The 21,388-nt window shown below is 36.2% G+C and overlaps 1 protein-coding gene across 1 annotated transcript in view; it reads left to right on the top strand.

Moving 5' to 3' along the window:
- The window catches only part of CNTNAP2 (contactin associated protein 2), a 1,021,890-nt gene that overhangs the window by 547,307 nt on the left and 453,195 nt on the right, over positions 1 to 21,388 (top strand). The window contains exon 9 of the mRNA XM_063157997.1: positions 16,740 to 16,889. Within this exon, the coding sequence (XP_063014067.1) occupies positions 16,740 to 16,889 (150 nt within the window). The remainder of the gene's footprint in view (positions 1 to 16,739; positions 16,890 to 21,388) is intronic.

The following is a 21,388-nucleotide window of genomic DNA, read 5'->3' as shown; positions in this document are numbered from 1 at the left end:
TTGGCAGGCAATGCTCTTTTTAACTTGGCTTATGAATGAACACTGGATCAGAAAAGATTTTTTTCTCATCCCCATAGTAAGATTTAATCATTTTTTCTCCTTAAACATACATATTTCTACAAACGTGTGCTACAAAAACTAGTTAGAGAGAGGAAAAAAGAAGGAAATTGCTGAGGGAAACAGCAACACTAAGCTTGCTAGGCCGAGTACTCTTTATTTCCTACTTAGGATACCTGGTATAGAGTACCATGGGCTATAACAAAGATACATCTGTAAGTGGATGCGTGTCGGCATATCCTTGCAGTATACAATTAAGTTCCTAAAAAACCCTGCATGCTTTGATGAAGACAATTTTTAGACTCTTTTATATAAGCAAAAAGAGTCAGAAGGAACTGGCAAGTTTTTATTGTTATTCTTGTTAAGTATTATCATTATTTTGTAGCAAAGTGGCGGGGGAGAGCTGTAGTTATAACTAGTACCTGTTTATTAAAACATTAATCATAAAAAAAATTACTCCTTCTGTCCTTTGGTCCTGGTTTAAATCCTGTACTCATGTTTCCAATGCAGCAAATCCTATAATAGTCTGTGATAAAGGCTTGGTATATTCTCCTCCCTCTGAAAATATAGACGTTCAATTAAGTTACCATGCAAGTCACACCTACAGAGCAAATCAGGTTTATGTTTTTGAGGAAGAGAGGGGGCAGGAGAGAATTTGTGCCCAACTTTGTAGACCATTAATGCATGTGATTTACATCTACCATTTTTCTCCTGGTCTTTCACTTCCTGCATTTCCATGGCCTCTTCCTCTCATCTCCAGTCTGCACTGGTGTTAGCAGCTGTCTGCTGGCATCAGACGAGTCTCACTTCTGGGTGCCTTTGGAGGGGAGCTTAGGAAAGGAACAACCTTCAGAACCTATTGGCCCACTTTCTGATCAGCAAAGATGAAAACAAAGAAAAGACAACAAAAGTTTCTTTTTCATAATTGATATTAAATTTCCTAAAACAATTAGACAAAAGGCCCATCTTATGGAATATATGGCTATTCTGATCTCAGCACCAACGTTAATCTAGTCCTTCACTGTCAGAAAATTTCCATGGATCATTAAGCGTGTTTCTGTCATGGTTTAATCCCAGACAGCAGCCAAGCCCCACACAGCCACTTGCTCTCTTCCCCACCAGTGGGACTGGGGAGAGAATCGGAAATGTAAAACCCCGAAAACTCGTGCGGCTGCCGCGCCAGATTTCTTCAGCCCAACCAGCTCCTGACACCGACAGCAAGAGTGGGCTGCCCCCAAAAAGCTGTCAAATCCAGGGTGCAGGTGCAGGACACTGCTGCTCTGTGGCACAGGTGGACCGTGTTGGGGATAGGACTGCACTGAGGGTAGGGACAAGGAATAGGGAGAGATCTTCTGTATGGTTTCTACAGCAATTTATTCCCCAAAAGGTCAAGGACACAAAGACAAAGACTCAAACACATACCTTAACTTATAAATGGGGAGAGGTCCCAGGGGAGGATACAATCTTTAACCAATTGGGAGAAATTGGGGGTGGAACACAAGGCGGGAAATACAATGTTTAAACCAATAAAGAACTACAGGGGAGGAGAATAACTTAAGCCAGCGGGGTTTTGAAGGATACAAGATGGATAGGGAAGGTTCTAGAGACAGGGGCAGGCTTGGGGAAGGATTGGCATTCAATGGGAGGAGGAACACAGAACAAAAGGGCATGTCTTTGTGGAGATGGACAGCTAGGGCAAAACCAACAATACAGGGGAAAGGAACAATCCATTAGCAATAAAATATGCTATAACAGTACAGTATAGGAAAGATTGTAAAACTGACTACTAAAACTGCATAACAATCAAAAACACATACTGCCACACTCACGGGCTTAAAGAAAAACAGATTAGTAAGGAAAGAAAAAGCTCTACATACAAGCAAAGCAAAACTGAGTAATTAGTTCAGTGCTTTCCATGGGCAGGCAGGTGTTCAACCATCTCCAGCAGAGCAGGGCCCCATCACATCTAACAGTGACTTGGGAAGACAAACATCCCCCTCCTCCTTCTTCCCCTTGCCCCCCTTGATATCCTGGGCATGATGTCACACGGTCTGGAATGTCCCTCTGGTCAGTTTGGGTCACCTGTCCTGGCTGTGTCTCCTCCCAGTCTCCCTTGCATTCCCAGCTTCCTGTCCAGCATACAAAAAACATTTCTGTATTATCAAACCTGTGTTCAACACAAGTACAAAACACAGCCCCACACTAGTGACTGTGAAGAAAATTAACTGTACTCCAGCCCAAACCAGCACACTTTTGAAATAATTTATTTGGAAAATCCAAATAAAACGCATGTACCTGTGGCATGAAAGCCGGCTCATGGATGTAAAGCAGCTGGAAATTTCTGTGGTAAGTAAGTGTCATACTTCATTTACAAATAAGAACATGTCTCACTGGAGATTTTATTTCAACGTGTTTCTGATAACAATATTGGAACAGGGTGTAGACTTAGAAGAAGACTTAGCCACCTCTGAAAAATAGATTCAAAGTAAACTGTTTGCACTGTACATGTTTTGCACCTGTCTAGACCCCAGCCAGTTGAAACTTTTTTATGGATATCAGTGGGTCTTGTGTTAAAAATATACTCCCCAGCCAGTTGAAACTTTTTTATGGATATCAGTGGGTCTTGTGTTAAAAATATACTCTGCACTTACTGCCATAATTTCTTAGGTGTTTTATAGTCATGTCCAATAGTATGATATTTAAAGTGGAAAAGAAATGTTTTTTTAAGGTATTCTCATTTTGACTCATTAGTAATATCTATAATTCTGTCGTTTCAAGATTATACAGATCAAATATTTCCAGAGGACAGACTTCCCTGTATTTTTGCTTTATAATTCTGAAATTTACTTATATGATCATTTTTGGAAGATGCTAAGAAGCTTGCTTAAAAGCACTGGGCCTGTAGAACATGTTTATATTTTAGGTCCTTTCTATTCCCCTGCCTTTACCTTCCCATAGAGGTACCAGAGCTATCCAGTATTTGAATTATAGTCACAACTGTCATAAATGTTTAGAAACAAACTGTAGCACATTATAATGAATCGGCCTTGTCCACCGTGTTTTATAAAAGTAAATTTTGTATGGTTTTACATGTAACTCCAAGTACTCATTTTCTGCTGGAATAGCTGTGCTTAGATGACAAGTATATAAATGCAAAACCATAGGAGAAATAAAATCCAGAATTCCCCCAACATTGCTATGTCATACTCAACCCATTGAAAATTGGCAAAAACGGGCCAAGAATTATTGACAAACAAACCATCCTTCCTGCTGTTAGCATGGATCCTCTGTTTTTAACTCAGAAGCCTACTTTTTCATTTAGTTTCAAAAAACCCAAAACTCTGGAAATGGGGAAGTGTTTGAAGCTGAATCAAGATCTTCAAATCTCCTGACAGGAGATTATCTCCCACATTCACATTAAGGAATTGCAGATTCTTAGAAGTGTAATGACTAAAGATGTTTAATTTGCTGTTAGCAGTACCAGGAGTACATGTGCATGTTCCATATGACTGCAGTCAGAAAAAGAAGAGCATCAGAATTCAAACTGTTATCCAGATTAAATTCTTTTTACTTTTCATTTGAGTCAACATCCAGATTTTCCATCAAAATGCAAGGTTCATTGCACTTTCTCAATGCTAGACCTGAGTAGCTTTATCATAACCAACCTCATTAATTCAGCAGGAGCAACTTCTCCCAAAGCATGATATTTCTATGGAAACCTGGAGAAAGTTCCTCCTTCTGGCTTAGACGTGCTTTTCTGAAGCACTGAATGAACTGGTGATTTCTAGGGCACAGTAACAATAAGAACAAATGTAACGTTGCAAAGATATAAACCACATGAAGAGTGACTGAGCATGATCCAGACTGTAAGCCTGACATTAGTATGTGAAGCTGAAATGGTTTCCCCATTACCATGTCTTGAGAGAATGAAATTAAACAATGAGGACTTTGGTTGGTTCCTGATTTTCTATACTGCAAAGTAGATCATAAGTCCTTAGCAAATGAGCTACAATAATTGCCAGCCTTCTGTAATAAATCAGCATTTAATTACCAGTTGGACAGGTCATAAAGTTTAAAAAGAAGTTGGCAGATTCAGAACAAGGTTTACCAAGCTACCCTTATTTTCTTTGTTGTTTAATCCAATCCTAAACAAAGTAGCATGTTAAGTTTTCCTAAACAGCTGGTAAATTATCATGCACTGAACAACTTAAAAAAGCAATGTAGAGAGAAATTATTTCACTAAAAGTATTATTTCAAGTTTTTTACTTCTAACAGTATTCCTGTCAGTAAAGGTATTTGATTTCCATTTACATGCTTTGGAATCTGAGATGGGGCTTTATTATGTTTTTTTCATCAAACCAAAACAACATTCGTTACACCATCAAATTTTCAGAAAGGTTTTGTTTAAAAATCCATTTCCAGATGGTCTCTGTGATATGAAGGCAATCATGCATGAAACAACAGATTTACTATGGTAAATATGTTTATTTACTTATTTATTTACTGTGAATTTTTAGGACAGATGCAAAGTTGTTATTTTATAGTGTATTTTATTGTTGAAGTCGCTTTGTATCAGTGGTGAACAAGTAGAATATAAGGAATAAAATCATCATGTTCACATTTTTAGTAGGTCAGAAAATAAGTGTATCTCAAACTGTCTCTTTCAAAGGGATATTTTAGGGAATTTGGGAAAACACAGTAAGTCCTCAATAGAATTAATTTCATATTCAAATTACTTAGCTTTTTATTTACTAATTTTTATATCAAATCCCTTGTAGTAATTATATTAAAAATAGTTTTATTTTAGATCATAACTTAGGTTTTTGGGTTTTGTTTTCCTCGTTTCTCGCTAGAACAATAAATGATAGTTCTGTAGAGTGCTAATTTTAAAAAGTAGCATCCATTCACAGAGGCATTTCTTGACATGCTGGCCTTTGAGGAATTACAGCAGAGCAACTAGTTTTGGTAACTTTTCTGTAATGCGGGCATGTTCTGTAAAACTAGTGTGCTCTATAAAATTAGTGTTTAGAATAAAACACTAAAAGTAATTTTTAATTTTTTTTTTTTTTTTTGGTGAGAGGAGGGTGTTTATCAGCAGATGTCAAATAGCTCACTGAAATTATGGATCCTCTGAATGAGAATAGGCTCTCTGAGGTGGCTTGGCCCCATCAGTCCCTAAGCAGAGCCCAGGCCACCAGCAGGGGTGCAGGTGTCAGCAGCTGCTGCTGTCACAGGCAGAACAGGGTGCTCAGCAGTGTTCAGCTGACACTGTCACAGGGCCTTTAGCGAGAGTGAACTGAGTGATTCATCACAATTCAGCTTATGAGTTGCGTAGTTCAATCATCTATCTTCATAAAATGCTGGTGACAGCCTCTACTGTGCATCAGAATGTTGCTAACCCAAGTATGATGCAAAGATAATATGTTTGCATGATTTATTGCCTGTGGGTCCTGTAATTACTAATTATGCATATGACAGACCACCTAATGCATAAAATGCAGCAGAAAACCTGCAATGAAAAATTATAATAGCAGTGCAGATCAAGTTCTTATTGAAAAGAAACTTTACGGTAAGGAGGGAGATGAAATTTTCTGACCCCAAAAAAGCCCTATATTTGCATTAGGAATTTTTAATAAAACTGCAGAAAAGGAAAAAAAATCTACTAGTTTTTAACCTCTCTATTTTCCATTGTGGTCTCACTTCTTATTTAAAAACTAATGGAATTATTAACAGGGTAGAGGACAGAAAATAAAAATTGGAAAAGACACCATAATTAAATATGATTCATGAAGTGTCACCTTATTCCTAAGTATCACAGACAGACTAAACTATTAATTTCCTAATCTTTTCAGAGAAGACAAAATTTCTGGTAAAATTTATTTCTTCCTTTGCCTACTAGAACTAAGACAAAATTAAACAAATATAAACAAATTAAACAAAATTAAACAAATTAAACAAATACTGGTGAAGTAAAAAGCAGTAATAAAGTGGTTATTACAATTGTGTGGTCAGCAAAGAGATTAAAATCTTTTGTAGTGTGTTAGTACTGTAAGAAAACTGTTGAACTGTTAGAATCAATCATTTTTCCCCTTAACAGAATGCCTGAAGGAAAAAGAAACAAAAAACAAAATTGTAATCTATGCACAACCTTCATACTTGAGTTGGTGTCTTTGGCTTGAGTGCCTTCTTTAGAAATTTTAAAGAAATAAATTCTATAAAAAATCTGTAAAAGCTTACCTACTTTACAAACTGCTGGTCCTTCTATTCGCACAAAGATTGATGCAGATGCAGGAGTGGAGCTGCATTTCGGGGCAGAAGTTTGTTCTAATTTACTTGATGCTCAGGAGTTATTAATTTAGGTTGATTCCCTCACTGTCAGAACAGATTCAGTAATTATGAGTGGGTACAGTATACGTAACCTGAGTTGGAAGCAATTTTTTTATCATGAAATTTAGTAGTAATGGTGACCAGGAAAAGTGAATGCCTCTCCATTACAAGGATTTTGATTATCACAGGCTGGTAGGTGTGAAGGATACTGCAGCTCATCTAATCCAGCTTCATGAAAACTTGGGGTTTTCTGTGTGTTGGCCTAAATTCTCATCTGGTACAGATACCTGGAAGTTGAGGACTTCAGCAGAGGCATTTCTAATTAGCTCACCATTGTGATTTCCTCATCAGTGACATTAACCCCAGCTGAACTCCCTGTACCAAAAGGACAAAGAGGTATTTGTGTGGCTCTTTTACACTTATTATTTCTGAGACATATGATTTTAGAGTTGTAATGATAACATCACAGCTTCCGATCTCTCAATCCCTCTGATCCTGAGTAGCAGATATTGTATCATGTGCATATGGGTATGCATCAGTGTATTTCCCATGTCAGCTCTCCCAGTGTCCTATGAATTATATTGACAGGGCTGCTCTGTTCCTGGCCCTCCTCTCTTACAGCCAATGGATTCATTCTGCATTTCAAAGGCAGCTCCTCTAGGACCCCGCACTGTAACTGCTTAGCTCTGTTCTTGCTGCTGTGCCGAAAGATCCACTGCTGTGTGGCTGTGTTTGAAAGAACTGCCTTTTCTCCCTTACTGGGTGGGAAGTCATTCCTCATTTTCCAGGAGTCTAGGGCAACTCCACTGACATTCACAGTTCATCTAATGCTGTGTTTAGGAGCAGCAAAATAGGGCACTGTTTATTTGAAGAATAGATGGTCTGATACCTTTTCAAAGGTGTGCGGTTGTAATTTAAACAATGTATTCCTCTTCCACAACCCCTCGTGAAAAGTGCATGTGAGAAGGAATGCTGCCATGTCATACTGGCAGGGAAGCAGAGGAGCTGGAGGCATTTTCGAGTTTCTTCACTTCTTAGAACTTCTTTTATGCTGAAAGGCTGCTTTTAATAGATACTTTATCCTACATGAACACAGGAAATACACTCTTAAAGCCTAGGACAGAGTAATGGACAGAGTCAGAGTACAGGCTATCTTGGCACTGAGATCTAGCTTGCATTTCCAACAGCAGTCTGTGAAAGGCAATATTAAGTAAAATGTAAAGCAGTCATAAAATGCTAGCATTTTAAGTTATGTTTTATGGTTTTCTTGGGAAAGCACTCCCTAAGATACAAATACTTTTGTTGTGTCTGCCTTTGAGACTGAATATATTTTATGATTACCTGCTACTGTGCTGTTAACCAAGATTGCAGAATGTATAATAACAACATTGTCCTGTACAGACAGGACAAGAGGATATAGCCTCAAGCTGTGCCAGGGCAGGTTCAGACTGTATACCAGGAAGAATGTTTCCACTGAAACTGTGTTTAAACATTGAAACAGGCTGCCCAGGGAGATGGTGGCGCCATCATCTCTGGAAGCATTCAAGGAACAACTGGAAATGGTACTTAGTGCTGTGGTTTAATTGCCATGATGCTGCTCAGTCAAAGGCTGAACTCAATGATCTTGGAGGTCTTTACAAGTTTTAGTGATTCTATTATTCTATTAAAAAATAACTTTAGTTAAGAAAGTGGATCATTTGAAATTATCATTATTTTAAGACTTTATTGTTGTGCGCTAATGTGAGAAACAAGTGCTCACTTTGAAAAATTAAAAAGATTTATTAAACCTTAACAGAAATACAACAAAGGACTACATAAGGAAAAAGCTGCAGCGCTGGGAACTGCCCGTGTGATACCACATGGCTGGTTCATCTCCAAGATGGATGCTCAGACTTTTATACCCCTGGGGTTGCATCAGCCAGCCCTGGCCCCTCCCAGAGTCTGTCAGTCAGCTCTTCTTTGCCATTTATCATGGAGACTGCTTTCTTGTGACTTGATTGGAGATCAGGTGTTGCCATGCTGCACCCCCTCAGCACCAAGCTTTTCCATTCCAGCTGCCCCAGGCAAGGGACACAAGGGACACCTGTGCAGCCTTCTCTCTGCCTGTCCTGGGCACCCCAGCTGTCTGATGGCAACAATGCAGGGGGGAAAAAGGGAACTATGGGGAGAACAGAGGACATCTGAACTACAATAACGTAACTATACATCAATAAAGCTTCTCTTACAATTCACACAATATTCATCCCTTAATTGCAAAAGCCAATCATTTCATTATCCACTATAACAGCTAAGAACTTTATTGTTTTTTTTTTCTCTGCCACCTTTCTGGTTTTGAAGATGCACCTACTTAACAGAAACAGGGATCTGTGACAGCAAATGCACACAAATTATGGAGAAAATATTTTCTTCTTGGAGCAAGGAGCATCTTGGACTTCTCCCTTTCAGAGTGCTAAGGCAGGGTTTTATCACTTTTTCCTTAGGGGTCCTGATAGAAGGGAACAGGCTGTTTTCTTTTTGAATCAAGATCCCAATGTCCAAAGCAAATGCTTTCAACATTTTAGACCTGGCTCTGTCTTCAGTAGCAAGCAGTGCAGCACAATGGGAGTGAGCAACAGAGCAGAACAGTTCATGCTGAGACCTCAAAGTCCATGCAAAGTCATTTGCACATGAGTGGGGGTTTGTGAGTCTGGCCTTAGTTTCATCTGAAGCAAATACAGCCCTCAGGCAGGGAGACTTAAACTAATACAAAAAAAGTCCACTATGACGGGACAAGTGCAAGATTTGCTCTATGCACACACTTCAGCAACAAACTAAAACCACAATTCAGTTTGCATGTAAACCTTTACCTCCACCTCTGTAGGATCCTGGTTCATGCACAAAACTGTCTTCTGCTGTGCAGAGTTCTCTGCATTTGTTTTTGGCTGCAAAACTGGTCTGCAGCAAGGTTAAGTCCAGCCTCAATGTGTCACTAACAGGATTTCAGCCACTCTACGGAAAGTCATTCAAAGAAAATCAGTTTTCATGTGTTTGGTTCTAGCAGTGGAGTATTCCGGGTTAAGAAAAAAAAAGGCTTTAAATAAAAAATTGTTTAATGTAGATTGAGTTGAATTGAAAGGAGATCATGAAGAAACACTAATAAATTTGCTGTTGGTATTTGCTAGATAATGCCAACATTTATTTGTTTTTTCTGGTAGGAGCAGTGGGTTTGATTTTCTACAGTTTATGCCTCTGGAATAGAGGCAGAGGTATGAGCAAATCCTTGTAAAAAGCGCTATATTTAATTTAGAAGAAAAAATTGCAATGTTTCTCCTATTTGCTGGGAGGGAACTATGTACAATGAAGATAAAACTGTAAACAGAATTTTTGTATAATAGTACTAAGTTACAAAAGAGGGCTGCTATGCAAACTTCCTTTCAAAAACTCTGGAGCCTAGAGCTTTCTGTATCTTCTAAGCAGGAGCATAAATGAAAGTGTTGCAGGTGCTGATTTGAAAGTATTGTCAAATGAGCAACATAAAAGCTGGTTTTGTGTACCACAAGTTAAGTGATAAAGCTCAGTCACCTCTTCTCCCATCATATACTTCAAACTCTCAGTCATGCATTGATGACCACAAAACATGCATTGAAAAAACTGTTTGGATATCTGAGACATATTTAGGCTTCACTTTGCCAGAGTATTTTAAGATGTGCACAGCTTTTATACCCTTGAGTTATCTCCTACTAAAAAATGGTTTTTAAATATTCTTGTTGATTCAGAACCCAGGCTGGTAAGCTTGTCTCAAGCATTTAAAATATCAAAACAATGTTACATTTGATTTTAGCTGTTGGTCAGGCAATGTCAATTTCCTTTTAGTTCAATTGAGTTTTTTCTGCTTTTTCTGTACCTGCTTTTTTCTTACCAACAAAAGCCTCTGCACTGAATTCTGTTCTGTTTGCAATTTAAGTATGCTGCTTACACCAAAGTGAAAGTGTTTAAGTAGGGGAAAAATCTCCGGAAATACCACTAGTCTATGTTTCTGAATCTTCCCTGAATACTTCAGTACTGTGAAATTAAAAGTTACAGATTCAATTTCCTCCCTTGTCTGGAATATCTACTTATTTTATTTTTTTACATTGTTTAGCCAGCAAGTATGTGCCAAAAATAAGAACTTTGTCATGATTTTGTAGGCATCTCGACTTGATTAGTCCAAAGATAAAACAAAATACTGATGTTTAGTTGCTCTATTCTTTTCAAATTTAGGCCTTCAGATAATAAATGTACAATAAATATAAATTGTAATGATACAAAAGGGTTTCAAATTCAGAATGGCCTTCTCAAATAAAGTTAAACAAAGTATGACAGAATAATAGCCACAAACAAGTATCTTAGAGTTTCATAAGATGGAAAGTACTGGTTAGCTCATTTATCAAAATATTAAGATGCTTATCATATAAAAATAATGATTCAGTGCAGTATGGTATCTAGTAGATGATTATTAAAATTATAAAATGAAGTTAAAGATTTATAAGTATAATGATGTTTCTAAGGTGGTTTTCTTCTTATAATTCACAAGGGAAAAAAGAAAACAATTTTCCAGAAAAAAATTGTGAAGTTTCTTCTGTAAATTGTATGTGTAGGATAAAGCAGAGTTAATTGCAATTATTGACATTGCTCGACTCCTAATAATAGATCATATTTTGCATTAATATGTTCCTAGTTTTAAGTAAAGAAAGTTGTTTTGTTTTCATTCTAGGTGCTTTTAGATGTCGGTAAATGTCTTCAGGTCTCAATGATGATGATTGTCTGGGTATGGGGGACGATGTTGTAAGGTAATTATAGTGTTGCCAGCTAAAAGGCAGATACAGCTAGATGCTGATCTGCAAATAGTTTTGGGGAGTTCAGAACAGTTAGCTAAAAACTAAGCAATATCTTAAGTTAACATTAAAGTTATGCTAAATAATGACCATTTTGATTAGTAATGGTCAGTAACAGATAATGAGTGACCATTGCCTGTTTCTTAGTAAAGATTAATCCAGGAGCCCTTCATGAAGGTGATTGCCCTTTAGCAAGTGTCTTATGCAATTCCAGGGCCCAGATTGTGTTTTGAGAACCAGCATTTTCTGATGTGATATTGACTGGAATAGAGAAAGAGGACAGTGGCAAAAGTTGTGTTTGATCTCTAACAGCATTCTTTCTGCAAGCTGAAACAAATATCAATATTCTATTTTCCAAGTGTATGTATTTTCATGTCTAAGGCAAAATTTAACAATTTAATTTTATTTTTTTAATGAGAATAAAGAAAGCGTGAAGAAGAGAAGAGAGAGGAGAGAAAAATGCTGTGTTTGAAAAGCTAAAATTTTTTCAGAAGTAGCACAAGATTGTACAAGCATCTAAACTTAGAATTTGTAAATGTCATTCAAGTGTAAACATTATTTTATCTGTTTTTATTAATTTTCAATAAGAGAACAAAAAGAAATCTTTATGAATTTGACCACTATTTACCAAATTTATGTTTCATTACATTAAAATCACTAGTTGCCAAGCCTTTTATAAGGATATGTTTGAATATTATAAAGACTCTGCAGCATTGTAGATTTATGTATTTATTGTATTTTCTGTTTCCTGCACAACAGCATTAACTGTGGAAACAAGAAAATTACCTGCTCTTTCAAAAATGTGTCCTGTACATAGAAGGTTAGAGATGCATATGAAGCTGTATTCTCATTTTTTCTCCTCTGGAGAATGTTATGTTATGTTTAACTTTCAGAGCAAAACCAGTCTAAATTAGATATCAGCAACAGGCAAAATTGGAACATTTTTCCAACTACTCACCTTAAAAAAGAAGGTGAGCTTAAACATGAGGACAAAATTTAAAAAGACTGTTTTGTTTCTGTTGGGAGAACAAGGTTTTCTATCGTCAAAATACCTTCAAGGACTGCATTTTACACTAGCTTGTATTACTGCTCATCAGGATAGCCAAAAAATGGATAAAAGTTAAAATAAAAACATATTTTCTGAATCAAAAGTCCTCAAACAAATTATATACTTAGATAGCTTATTGAAGAAACTATCTAAAATATTATTTTTGGAGGAGCTGTGATTTTGCTTTTCCAATTTAAAATTACAATTAAATAAATACAAAAAAAGCACAGATCATGTAATTACATCTGGTGATTATATTTTATCTTTTTCTGATTGAATATTCATGGCATATACTGCTGTATATTTGAACACAGCCGAATGTTTCAAACCAAACATTGTTGGCTTTTATTCTTATAGTCAGAAATACTAATGCAAAGATATACTGAGTTGGTGAGGGATTGGCCAGGAATAACAATTATGAGCATGCTGAAATGTGGTTCTGTCTGGCTAAAGTGAAAACAATAATAAACCTTTCCCTCTGCCTTCAGATTGAGTATTGAGGGCTTCATCTCCTAGTAGAATATGCAAGAAATTACAATACAGAGTATTTACTACAGCAGTGGGAACTAACAACCCATGTGAAGCTGCATAGCCTTGCATTGCTCCAGTGCTTCATGGAGATAAACATAATATTCTTTCCTTGTTTCCTTCTTTACATTTAAACTGAATTTTGAGTTACAGTCCTACATCAAAATTAATACAATATTCTGTTCTGATGTGGCAGATGTTCTGGTGTTAACTGCAGAAGAATTTTGTCCAGGTGCATCAGTAGATTGTATAAGCTAGCACTCATTGGTAGTCACTGCATGGGTCAGTACCTTTGAAAGGAAGATTTGATCACACAAGGTTATCCATAGAAGAGTTTGAGACTTTTGCTGCTATAGTTTTCCCTGAGGCAAAACTCAACCAGATGTTATCTTTCTGAATTCTCCATTATGTATTAAACCCTTGTACTTTTTTAGTATTCGTTAATCTAGTTCTTCCTCCATGTCTGTAATAAGCAAAACATCTGTTTCTTCTTGTTCAATCAAAGTGCCTAACTCAAGAGTCCTACTTTTTAAATAATGTCATTTAAATAGAAAACCTACATAGAGAGAATGCATTTCATTAAGATATTTAATCTGCATATGAAACCATCTTTTCCAGAACTGAGTAGGGAATTTGTGGTGACAGCAATATGCATTTCTTTTTTTTTTTTTCTCTCAACTTGCATACTAAAAAAAGACTAAGAAGAAAAGGAATGCAAATAAATATATATATCAGCTCAGATGAGGAAATTAAACTGCAATGAGAAGCCATCATTGTGCATTTGGGATGTAGGTCATCCTAAACTTTCCAGCTAAAAATTCTTTTATTGTAAGGAGACATGATCTACTCTTATGAATGAGTCTCAGTTTACAGAAGGATCTCAGCAAGAAAAAATAATCCTTATATACATGAGTCTTGTAATAAAATATTACAATAGACACAGGTCATGCAGCTATGCAAATGTATCCCCTATTATATATATATAAAATACTTCATCTATCCCAATAATAATTTAAGTTCCTGACACAAATCATTGTGCCATTTATAAAGGAGGGTTAACACTACTGCTGCTAATACACATAAATAAAAAATCAGATAAAAACAGTGGCAGAGATAAAAGATGCTTTTAGTGTTTGACTGGGGAGCAAAATTCTGTAAAGAAAATAGTATTTGCTGAGTAGTAATGAGCAATCCTCCTTAGCACTCATCAGTAAACTCTGCAGGAAAGAAATGTACCAGTAAGTTTTCTAAGCAAACATAAAATTGTACAAGAATTTTTGAGACAACTTTGAGCCAGAACAGTTGGGAATATTACTGTCATACTGCAAAGCTCCATGAGGATGGGTAATACCTTTAGCTAAGTAAACAGCCTTAATTAATGATTATTTTGTATCAATACACTGAAGAGTTCATAAAGCAGAAACAGTGTCATCTTTCAGGGACTGACAGGAATGATGCTAACTTGTAGGGGCAGATATTTTTAATACATCAAAACAACAGTGCTCCTCCAAACGTGCCTCTGGCAAGCAGCTTACAGACAGCAGTGTGTCCCCTTGCTAAATCTTGCTAAATGCTGTGCACACAGAGAGAATGCATGAAATCACTTTTTCTCTTAACCTGCAGCTCTCCTCATGCTCTCATTTCCTGATTTGCTCAGGAGAACCACCTGCTCTGCTCATCCACCTTCCCTCCACCTGCTTTTTGCCTTGAGTCATTGGAGTGTTCAGTTTCTCAGCGTGCTGCTGGTGAGCTTGGGGGGTATTCCCTTCACTGCACATGGGGACTGCACAGTACAAACACAAAATACAAAAGTACGGATTAAAATAACTGAAGTATTTGGCATCTCATGCCATATTTAAAAACTTTTCTCATTAGTACGTTCAGTTCATTCTTTTATGAAGGAGTATCCTCAAGAGGTGAGGATGGTGAGCTTAGCCTTATTATATGAAATACAGTGAATTTCCAACTTCATAGCGCGGTCATTTGTCTCTAGCTCCATCAGTTGTCATGGTGGGTACTCGCACTCCCACTCCTCAACAGGGCAAGGGGAGAAAATAGGACTGAGAAGTTCATGGAGTGAGATAAAGACAGGGAGATCATGTACCAATTACAGTCGCAAGCAAAACAGACTCAGCTTGTGAAAATTAATTTAATTTGTTGACAATTAAAATAGATCTAGATACCTTTCCATGCTTTAGATGTACCTCCGTTTGTTAAGAGCAGCTCTTGCCACTGCTTTTGTGCCCCATGTTTTAATAGCCAACTCTTAAATTTTCTCCAGCAGTCCCTAGTCGTTGTTATTCAGTTCAAGGTAATACTGAATACCTTGATAAAAATATAAAATAGATTTTTTTTTAATATTAGGTCATCTCAGGCTGGAAAATTGGCTTTTAAGTATGTTCTGATAAGCTTCAGTTGTAGTAGCACATGCTGTAACAAATTTGGTTTTGAAGTCCATAAATAATTGTGTATTTTTCTTCCTTCGTTTATTATCAGTAAAGAATAATTTTATCTATGTTATATGTTTTTCAGTTTCTTCTTTTTCAGCAGTAATGAAAATAGGGAAAGAGCTTACAAACAAGGAAAAATCCCCTCATATTTGGTATATTAGGTCTTTCTTCTGTTCTTACTTTAGATTGAATAAGCTTACAAGCTTCAGTAGTAACATTTCTTACTATACATTTTTAAGAGGCTTCTGCCACTTTTATTCATACTAATAAATTTTCTGAGAATATTATGAGAAGAGCCCCCTATTTTATTTCACAACTTGCTTACATATTTTAAACAAAGATGCGAAAACACTAAGGGAAAAAATATTCATCCAGTGTTTAGGTATATCTCTTTGCTGTGACTGTTGTTTGTTTGAAGAAGGTAACATTCTTTTGGATATTTTGAGAAGTTATGTTGCATTATACTTCTGCTGACATTTTGTTTTCCACTTAATTTTAGAAACAGCTTATTACATTGCATTGTGCTTTATTTTGGCAAATGACATTTTGCTAAGGTGACTTCATCTAGGTGGAGAAAATATTGCTTGTCAGAGGTGCCAAACCTTGCAGTTTGCTTTTACTCCAGCATTTGCTACTCACTTGCTGACCCAGCATAACCTGTCTGCAGGTTAGTAGTTAAATGAGTAGAACAAACCAGCACCCTTTGTCAGTTCTTAATGTGCCAAGCAAACTGGCTTTCTGCCAGCTGCTTGAGACAACATGAGAAATATATAAATTCTGTGGGTTTTAAAAGATCTGAGTGAATGAACAATTCTATCTGCTTCACTGCTGCCTGTATTTGGAGGACAGTGCTCCCGTAAGATTGTGGGGTTTTCAGACATGTGCTGGTTTTGAAATTCCTCTGTGATAATGTCTTCCTCTTCTCTGAGCCCTACATCCCAATTAGCTGTGAATTCATCACCTACGTGAGCCTTTCCCCCTCCTATTTTTACTTTCTCTTTTCTTGGAAATATCTATAACAATATCTGCCTAACATGAGCATAATGTGCCCTTTGGCACTCTTACTCACTATAGTTAAATGGACGAATCGATATATTTTCCTTCTGAGCTTAATCATGGAAACAATTAAGACATATTCTTTATTAGTAAAATGCAGAATATGGCCTTTTGGTAGGAAAGGTCAGTGATAACATCTGTAGTTAGATACTGTTATGCCTGTGAGCCTGGACACTTCAGTAGTTCCAAGACTTGTATTTATGTTATAATGTGGATTTCTTTGTAATTGTCACTTTAATAACAATACCTCATTATCCTACTAAAATTATTTCATTTCTGCAGTAACCTTTATGAAACCTTATATAATGAGCCTATGAAAGAGACACCCAAAACACTTAGAGATAGTTAATATTGGAGTAAGTAAAATGTTGCAATGTTTTTTTCTTCTTCATAGGCTCAATGTTTTTTTGTTCTTCATAGGCTCTGGTCTCAATGATGGGCAGTGGCATGAAGTTCGGTTCCTGGCTAAGGAAAACTTTGCTGTCCTCACCATTGATGGCGATGAAGCTTCAGCTGTTCGAACCAACAGCCCTCTACAAGTCAAGACGGGAGAAAAATATTTCTTTGGAGGTAAAAAAATATCAAATGCATGCCCAAAGTGCTGTTGTCTTTTAATGTATATAACAGGTGAAATGGAGTTCAGGATGTAATTCATTTATGTGTATCTTATTATGGGGTAAAAGCCCATAGGTGTACAATACTAAATTTAATTTGTCTTTCAATCTAACTTGGAATGATTTCTTAAATCTCTGAATATTTCAGAGAAAGGGGACTCGATAATTTAAACAAAAGACACAAAGTGGAGAAATGAAATTTTTAAGTTTGAAATCCTGAAGAGAAAAAGAAGAAATCAATTGTTCCAAACAGGCCCTGATTTTTTTGCTGGCTTTTAAGCTCTATCATGATTGTGGATAGTTGAGAAGCTCTCATAGGTTGAAGCCTTAGACTGTTCAGTATTTTTGTTTGTTGACAGTCCATACATTAAAAAAGAAGTGCCTTTGATATTTATTGTGCCTTTGGTATTTATTGTGCTTGGTCTTTTATGTTAGCGTTATGAAAATCAAAAAAGGCCATCAGAACTCTTGGATTTTTAAAACTTTAAATTTCTATATTAAAAAGTGTCTTTTTGTGTTAAAAATATTTTTGATCAAAAAAAAACAGCAGGTTGCACTTTTGGAGTGTGCCACACATTTCAAAATTCATGGAACACAAATTCTTCAGACAAAGAGCATAAATTTTAAAAGCAGAATTTATCAGTGTTAAGAATTGATTTCTTTAAAACTTACAAGGTACACGTCTAATAAAAATAAAATATAAATGTGATACTATAAATAGTCATAATATTACCCAAGGAATGGAAAATTTAGTGTTACATGAAGTACTTTAAATAGAAAGGGAAAACAGTAATTTCAAGGTTGTTTGTATTTCATTGTTATCAAATTAAAGGTCTGTCACAAGGGTTAAACTTCCTGTTGCTGTAACATGCCTATTTTCCAATATCCATAATTCAGCTAATGCTGTATTTTTAGCCTATTGCCTCAAGTAAGAGTTCTAGTATAGCCAGTTTCCACGTGCTAAAGTGTGAAAATTATTTTGTTGTCAAAACATAGTATGTTCAATTTGTCAGAACAGTCTGTGACATTCTAATTAAATGAAGCTGTTAAGCACACATAGGAGACAATGAGAAGAAATGCTGCACAAAATACATCGTGTTAAATTCTGTTAATTTTCATAGCTAAAATCACCAGACCACTATTACATTTCTGAAGAGATTGACTGATTTCTTCTGAAATGTCTTTTACCTCTGTTTCTCTGTCTTTGAGGGACAGATTGACAAGAGTCTCCAGGTAGCTTTTGTACCCTTTCTTGGTCAAAAGTCAGGTTGATTTGTTGTCATTTCAGTTGACTATGAAATTTGCTTGATTTGTCGTTGCTGACCTGTACTTTATAATTCCACCATTCTTCCATAAAAAACAAGCGTGCATGCAGATATTGTTCCAGTGGGATATGGAAGTCAATCATGAAATCCCTGAAGTCTCATTCCCACATCTGTTCATGCAAATACATGGTCCTGTTACACAAACTATGGGGTGTTTGTTTTTCCTTGGTATCTTTTGTCCTCTGAAAGGTCTTCTAAAGTTATGTCAAAAGAACAGTGGTGTCCTAACCTTCAATAAACTCAAGTTTATTTCAAAATCTGCATTTTCAACACTTTCCTCACTCACATAAACTCAGAAGCTGTGAATCTGAGGAAGCTTAACTTATAGAACCCATTTATAATATTATGTTCCCGCATGAATATTTCTATATAAATGTATGTTATTTATTTATGTCTATATAAATAATATATTAAAGACTGCAACTTAGAGTCTTTTGGATGCATGTTATAAACCTAATGTTTATATTCATGACCTGCATCTCATAAGGCAAAGGTATTTTTGTTCTGTTCCCTCCAAATGTACATGTGCCTCCTCACTTGTCTTTAGAAGCACTCCAAGTCATGGCTTTAAACAAATAACATTTGCAAGAGGATGTAGAGAAGGAGAATAATGGGGAACCACAAAAATTTGGGCCAGGTGTTAATCAAAGATATTTTCATTAATTTCCTTCAGAATAAGTAAGGATAAGAAAGCATCAAGCACTTTTATGCTGCAAATACACATGGTTGTTTGGTAAGTGATAGGTTCTTGAATTCCAAGGGCAATAGCCATCTGCACAATGTTAGATGGCTAGCAGAAATAATTATCATTTCTTTGGTGATGTTTTCATTGTGAAATTGAATCTATATTTCTTTGCTAAAGAATTTAATATTATAATTACAGATACTTACACTGTTAAACCTTTGTGTTATGAAATACAAACATATATAACATATGCAAAATATAAATTATGAGATCTAAAGATAGCATTGTTATGATATTCATGCAATCCCACTGCTATATTTCTTGACCTTTCAAAATACTGAGAAAACTCAGTCCATTGAATTTGTGTTTGGAGAGGTTGTACAGCATTTCTAGCATGCTCTGAATACTCTTTGATGGCTTACTTCATCTTTGAAGGAGCTACTATATGTTTGCAAGGGTTTTGTTCTCCAAACTTTCCCTTTCTCTGTTTCCAAAATATGTGAGCCTCTTTATTTTCCTGTTTCCTGGTGTCAATACAACAAATGTATACTATAGGCAATGCTATTGTCTTTGCTGAAGAAAAGATTTAGAAGTTGCATTTCAGCACTGCAGTACAATATTTTCTCAAAAATGCTTGTCAATGACCACCACAGCCAAAATTTTACAACACATGCAGTGACATTTGAGTAAAGGAGATGTGGAAATCAGAGTATTTTGTGACTTCTGCTTGTAGAACTAACTTTTCTAGTTTTGAAAAACTAGAAAAGTACTTAGTACATTTACTAGTAAGAAAATTATAAGAGTATTATTAATTTCTCTGTCAGAGAATATTATGTTCAGTACTGCTAAAATCTTTTTTTCCCCTTGCTTTGTGCCTCTCCAGTGCCATCTCCCAGGAATACTGCAATCCTCCCAAAGGACAGTAGTGATGTTTTATTCAAGCCTAAAGAGTAAGGGGAAGCTGTGTAAGATGAGGCATTTCTGTAGATTGTGTAGATTGTGGGAGGGTGGGTCCTAATTGCCTATTATCCTTCTGTATAATTTATTTTCTGCCCACTGGTTTTATTTTCCTTCTATTTCTTCTTTTGAATTTGTGTTTTTGGAAAGAAGTGAACTTTCCTTCCTTACTAAGCTCTAGAGAATGATGTTTCTTTGTTGTTTCCAATTATCTGCCTAAAACAAAGAAATAGAACAGAGGAAGTGAATCACAGAGTGAAAATGAGTCCATTAACCTCATTTGCACAGTTGGAGATAAAGGGCTTTTGTGAAGCATCCTAAGCTTTCACCTAATAGCTTCCTGATGTCCATAGGAAATATTTGATTAGAGACATGATTTTAACTTGTTTCTATGGCATTTCTTTTTAATTATGTCTACTTTTCCTCTTCTTTTCACTGGCTCAAGGATGGGAGAGTTTTTAGTATGAGGGCTAAATTTTCTTTGAGATCAAAGGTATGCTGTGAGCATCAGTCAATCCACTCTGTGCTGCTTTTTCTGACAAGCTATGAAGGGAATATGCAGTAAGTTTCCTATGGGACACCAGTCCAAGGTGTATAGAAAATCCTCCCCTTCTCTGCAAAACACATGAAGTCCTGTTCCTGGAGTACAACTTGTTTTGAAAAGTTGTGTTGGTCTAGAAGTCCATAAAATCAGAGGTGATAGAAGGAAGACGGAATTTTAGGAGACAAATTGCCTTCCTATGTTTCACATTTCCTGGACTCTTCTGTGAACGTTCTCTTCTTAAAGATCTTTGTGTGGTGTGTCTAAATTTTTCATTGTTACCCTTTGTTATAACTGTGTGGATCTTTTTCATTAACAGCCATTACAGTCACGGCCACAGTTCCTAGGTAGTGTCACTGGCATTTGCAGTATCATAATTACAATAATTAACAGATAGGAAGGGGTCACTTTGTTGGGTTTTTTTTCTTTTTTGGGTGGGGGGGACATGTTTCTCTAGCTCAAATTCAAATTTGTTCAGCAAAACCAAAGTTGAGTTTTTAGGTGTCACAACAAATAAATGAGATTCAGCTAATGACAATTCATGTTATCTGTTACCTAAAAAATAAAAAAGTTCCAGCTGACTTCATTCCTGCAAGTCTGAAAGTTCTCGCATATAAATAAGAAACAATATTTGGTTGAATTTGTATTTTTGCCGATCTTTTATACAGATTTTTTTGTATGTCAGGGCTTCAGTTTGGCTGCCCATTTGTTGTTTGTGGTTGTTTGGCTTTTCTTTTGCATGTATGACCACAAGACAGGATGCTCAAATTTGTATTTCTTGTGGAAAGAGTCTTGAGTGTGTTTTGAAATCTTTCTTCTTATGATCATAACGCTACTGTAAACTCAAATACAAGTCCATTAGGAGAACACAGAGGAAATTCCAAGTAATTCAGGGTATAATGTGATTTTTGTGTGTCTTCAACATTCATCTTCAGGTATTCTCCCAA

The sequence above is a fragment of the Melospiza melodia genome, chromosome 1 (assembly GCF_035770615.1).
Source record: "Melospiza melodia melodia isolate bMelMel2 chromosome 1, bMelMel2.pri, whole genome shotgun sequence".
NCBI lineage: Eukaryota > Metazoa > Chordata > Aves > Passeriformes > Passerellidae > Melospiza > Melospiza melodia.
Note: the sequence above shows the minus strand (reverse complement) of the source record. Positions and strands in the feature narration are given on the sequence as shown.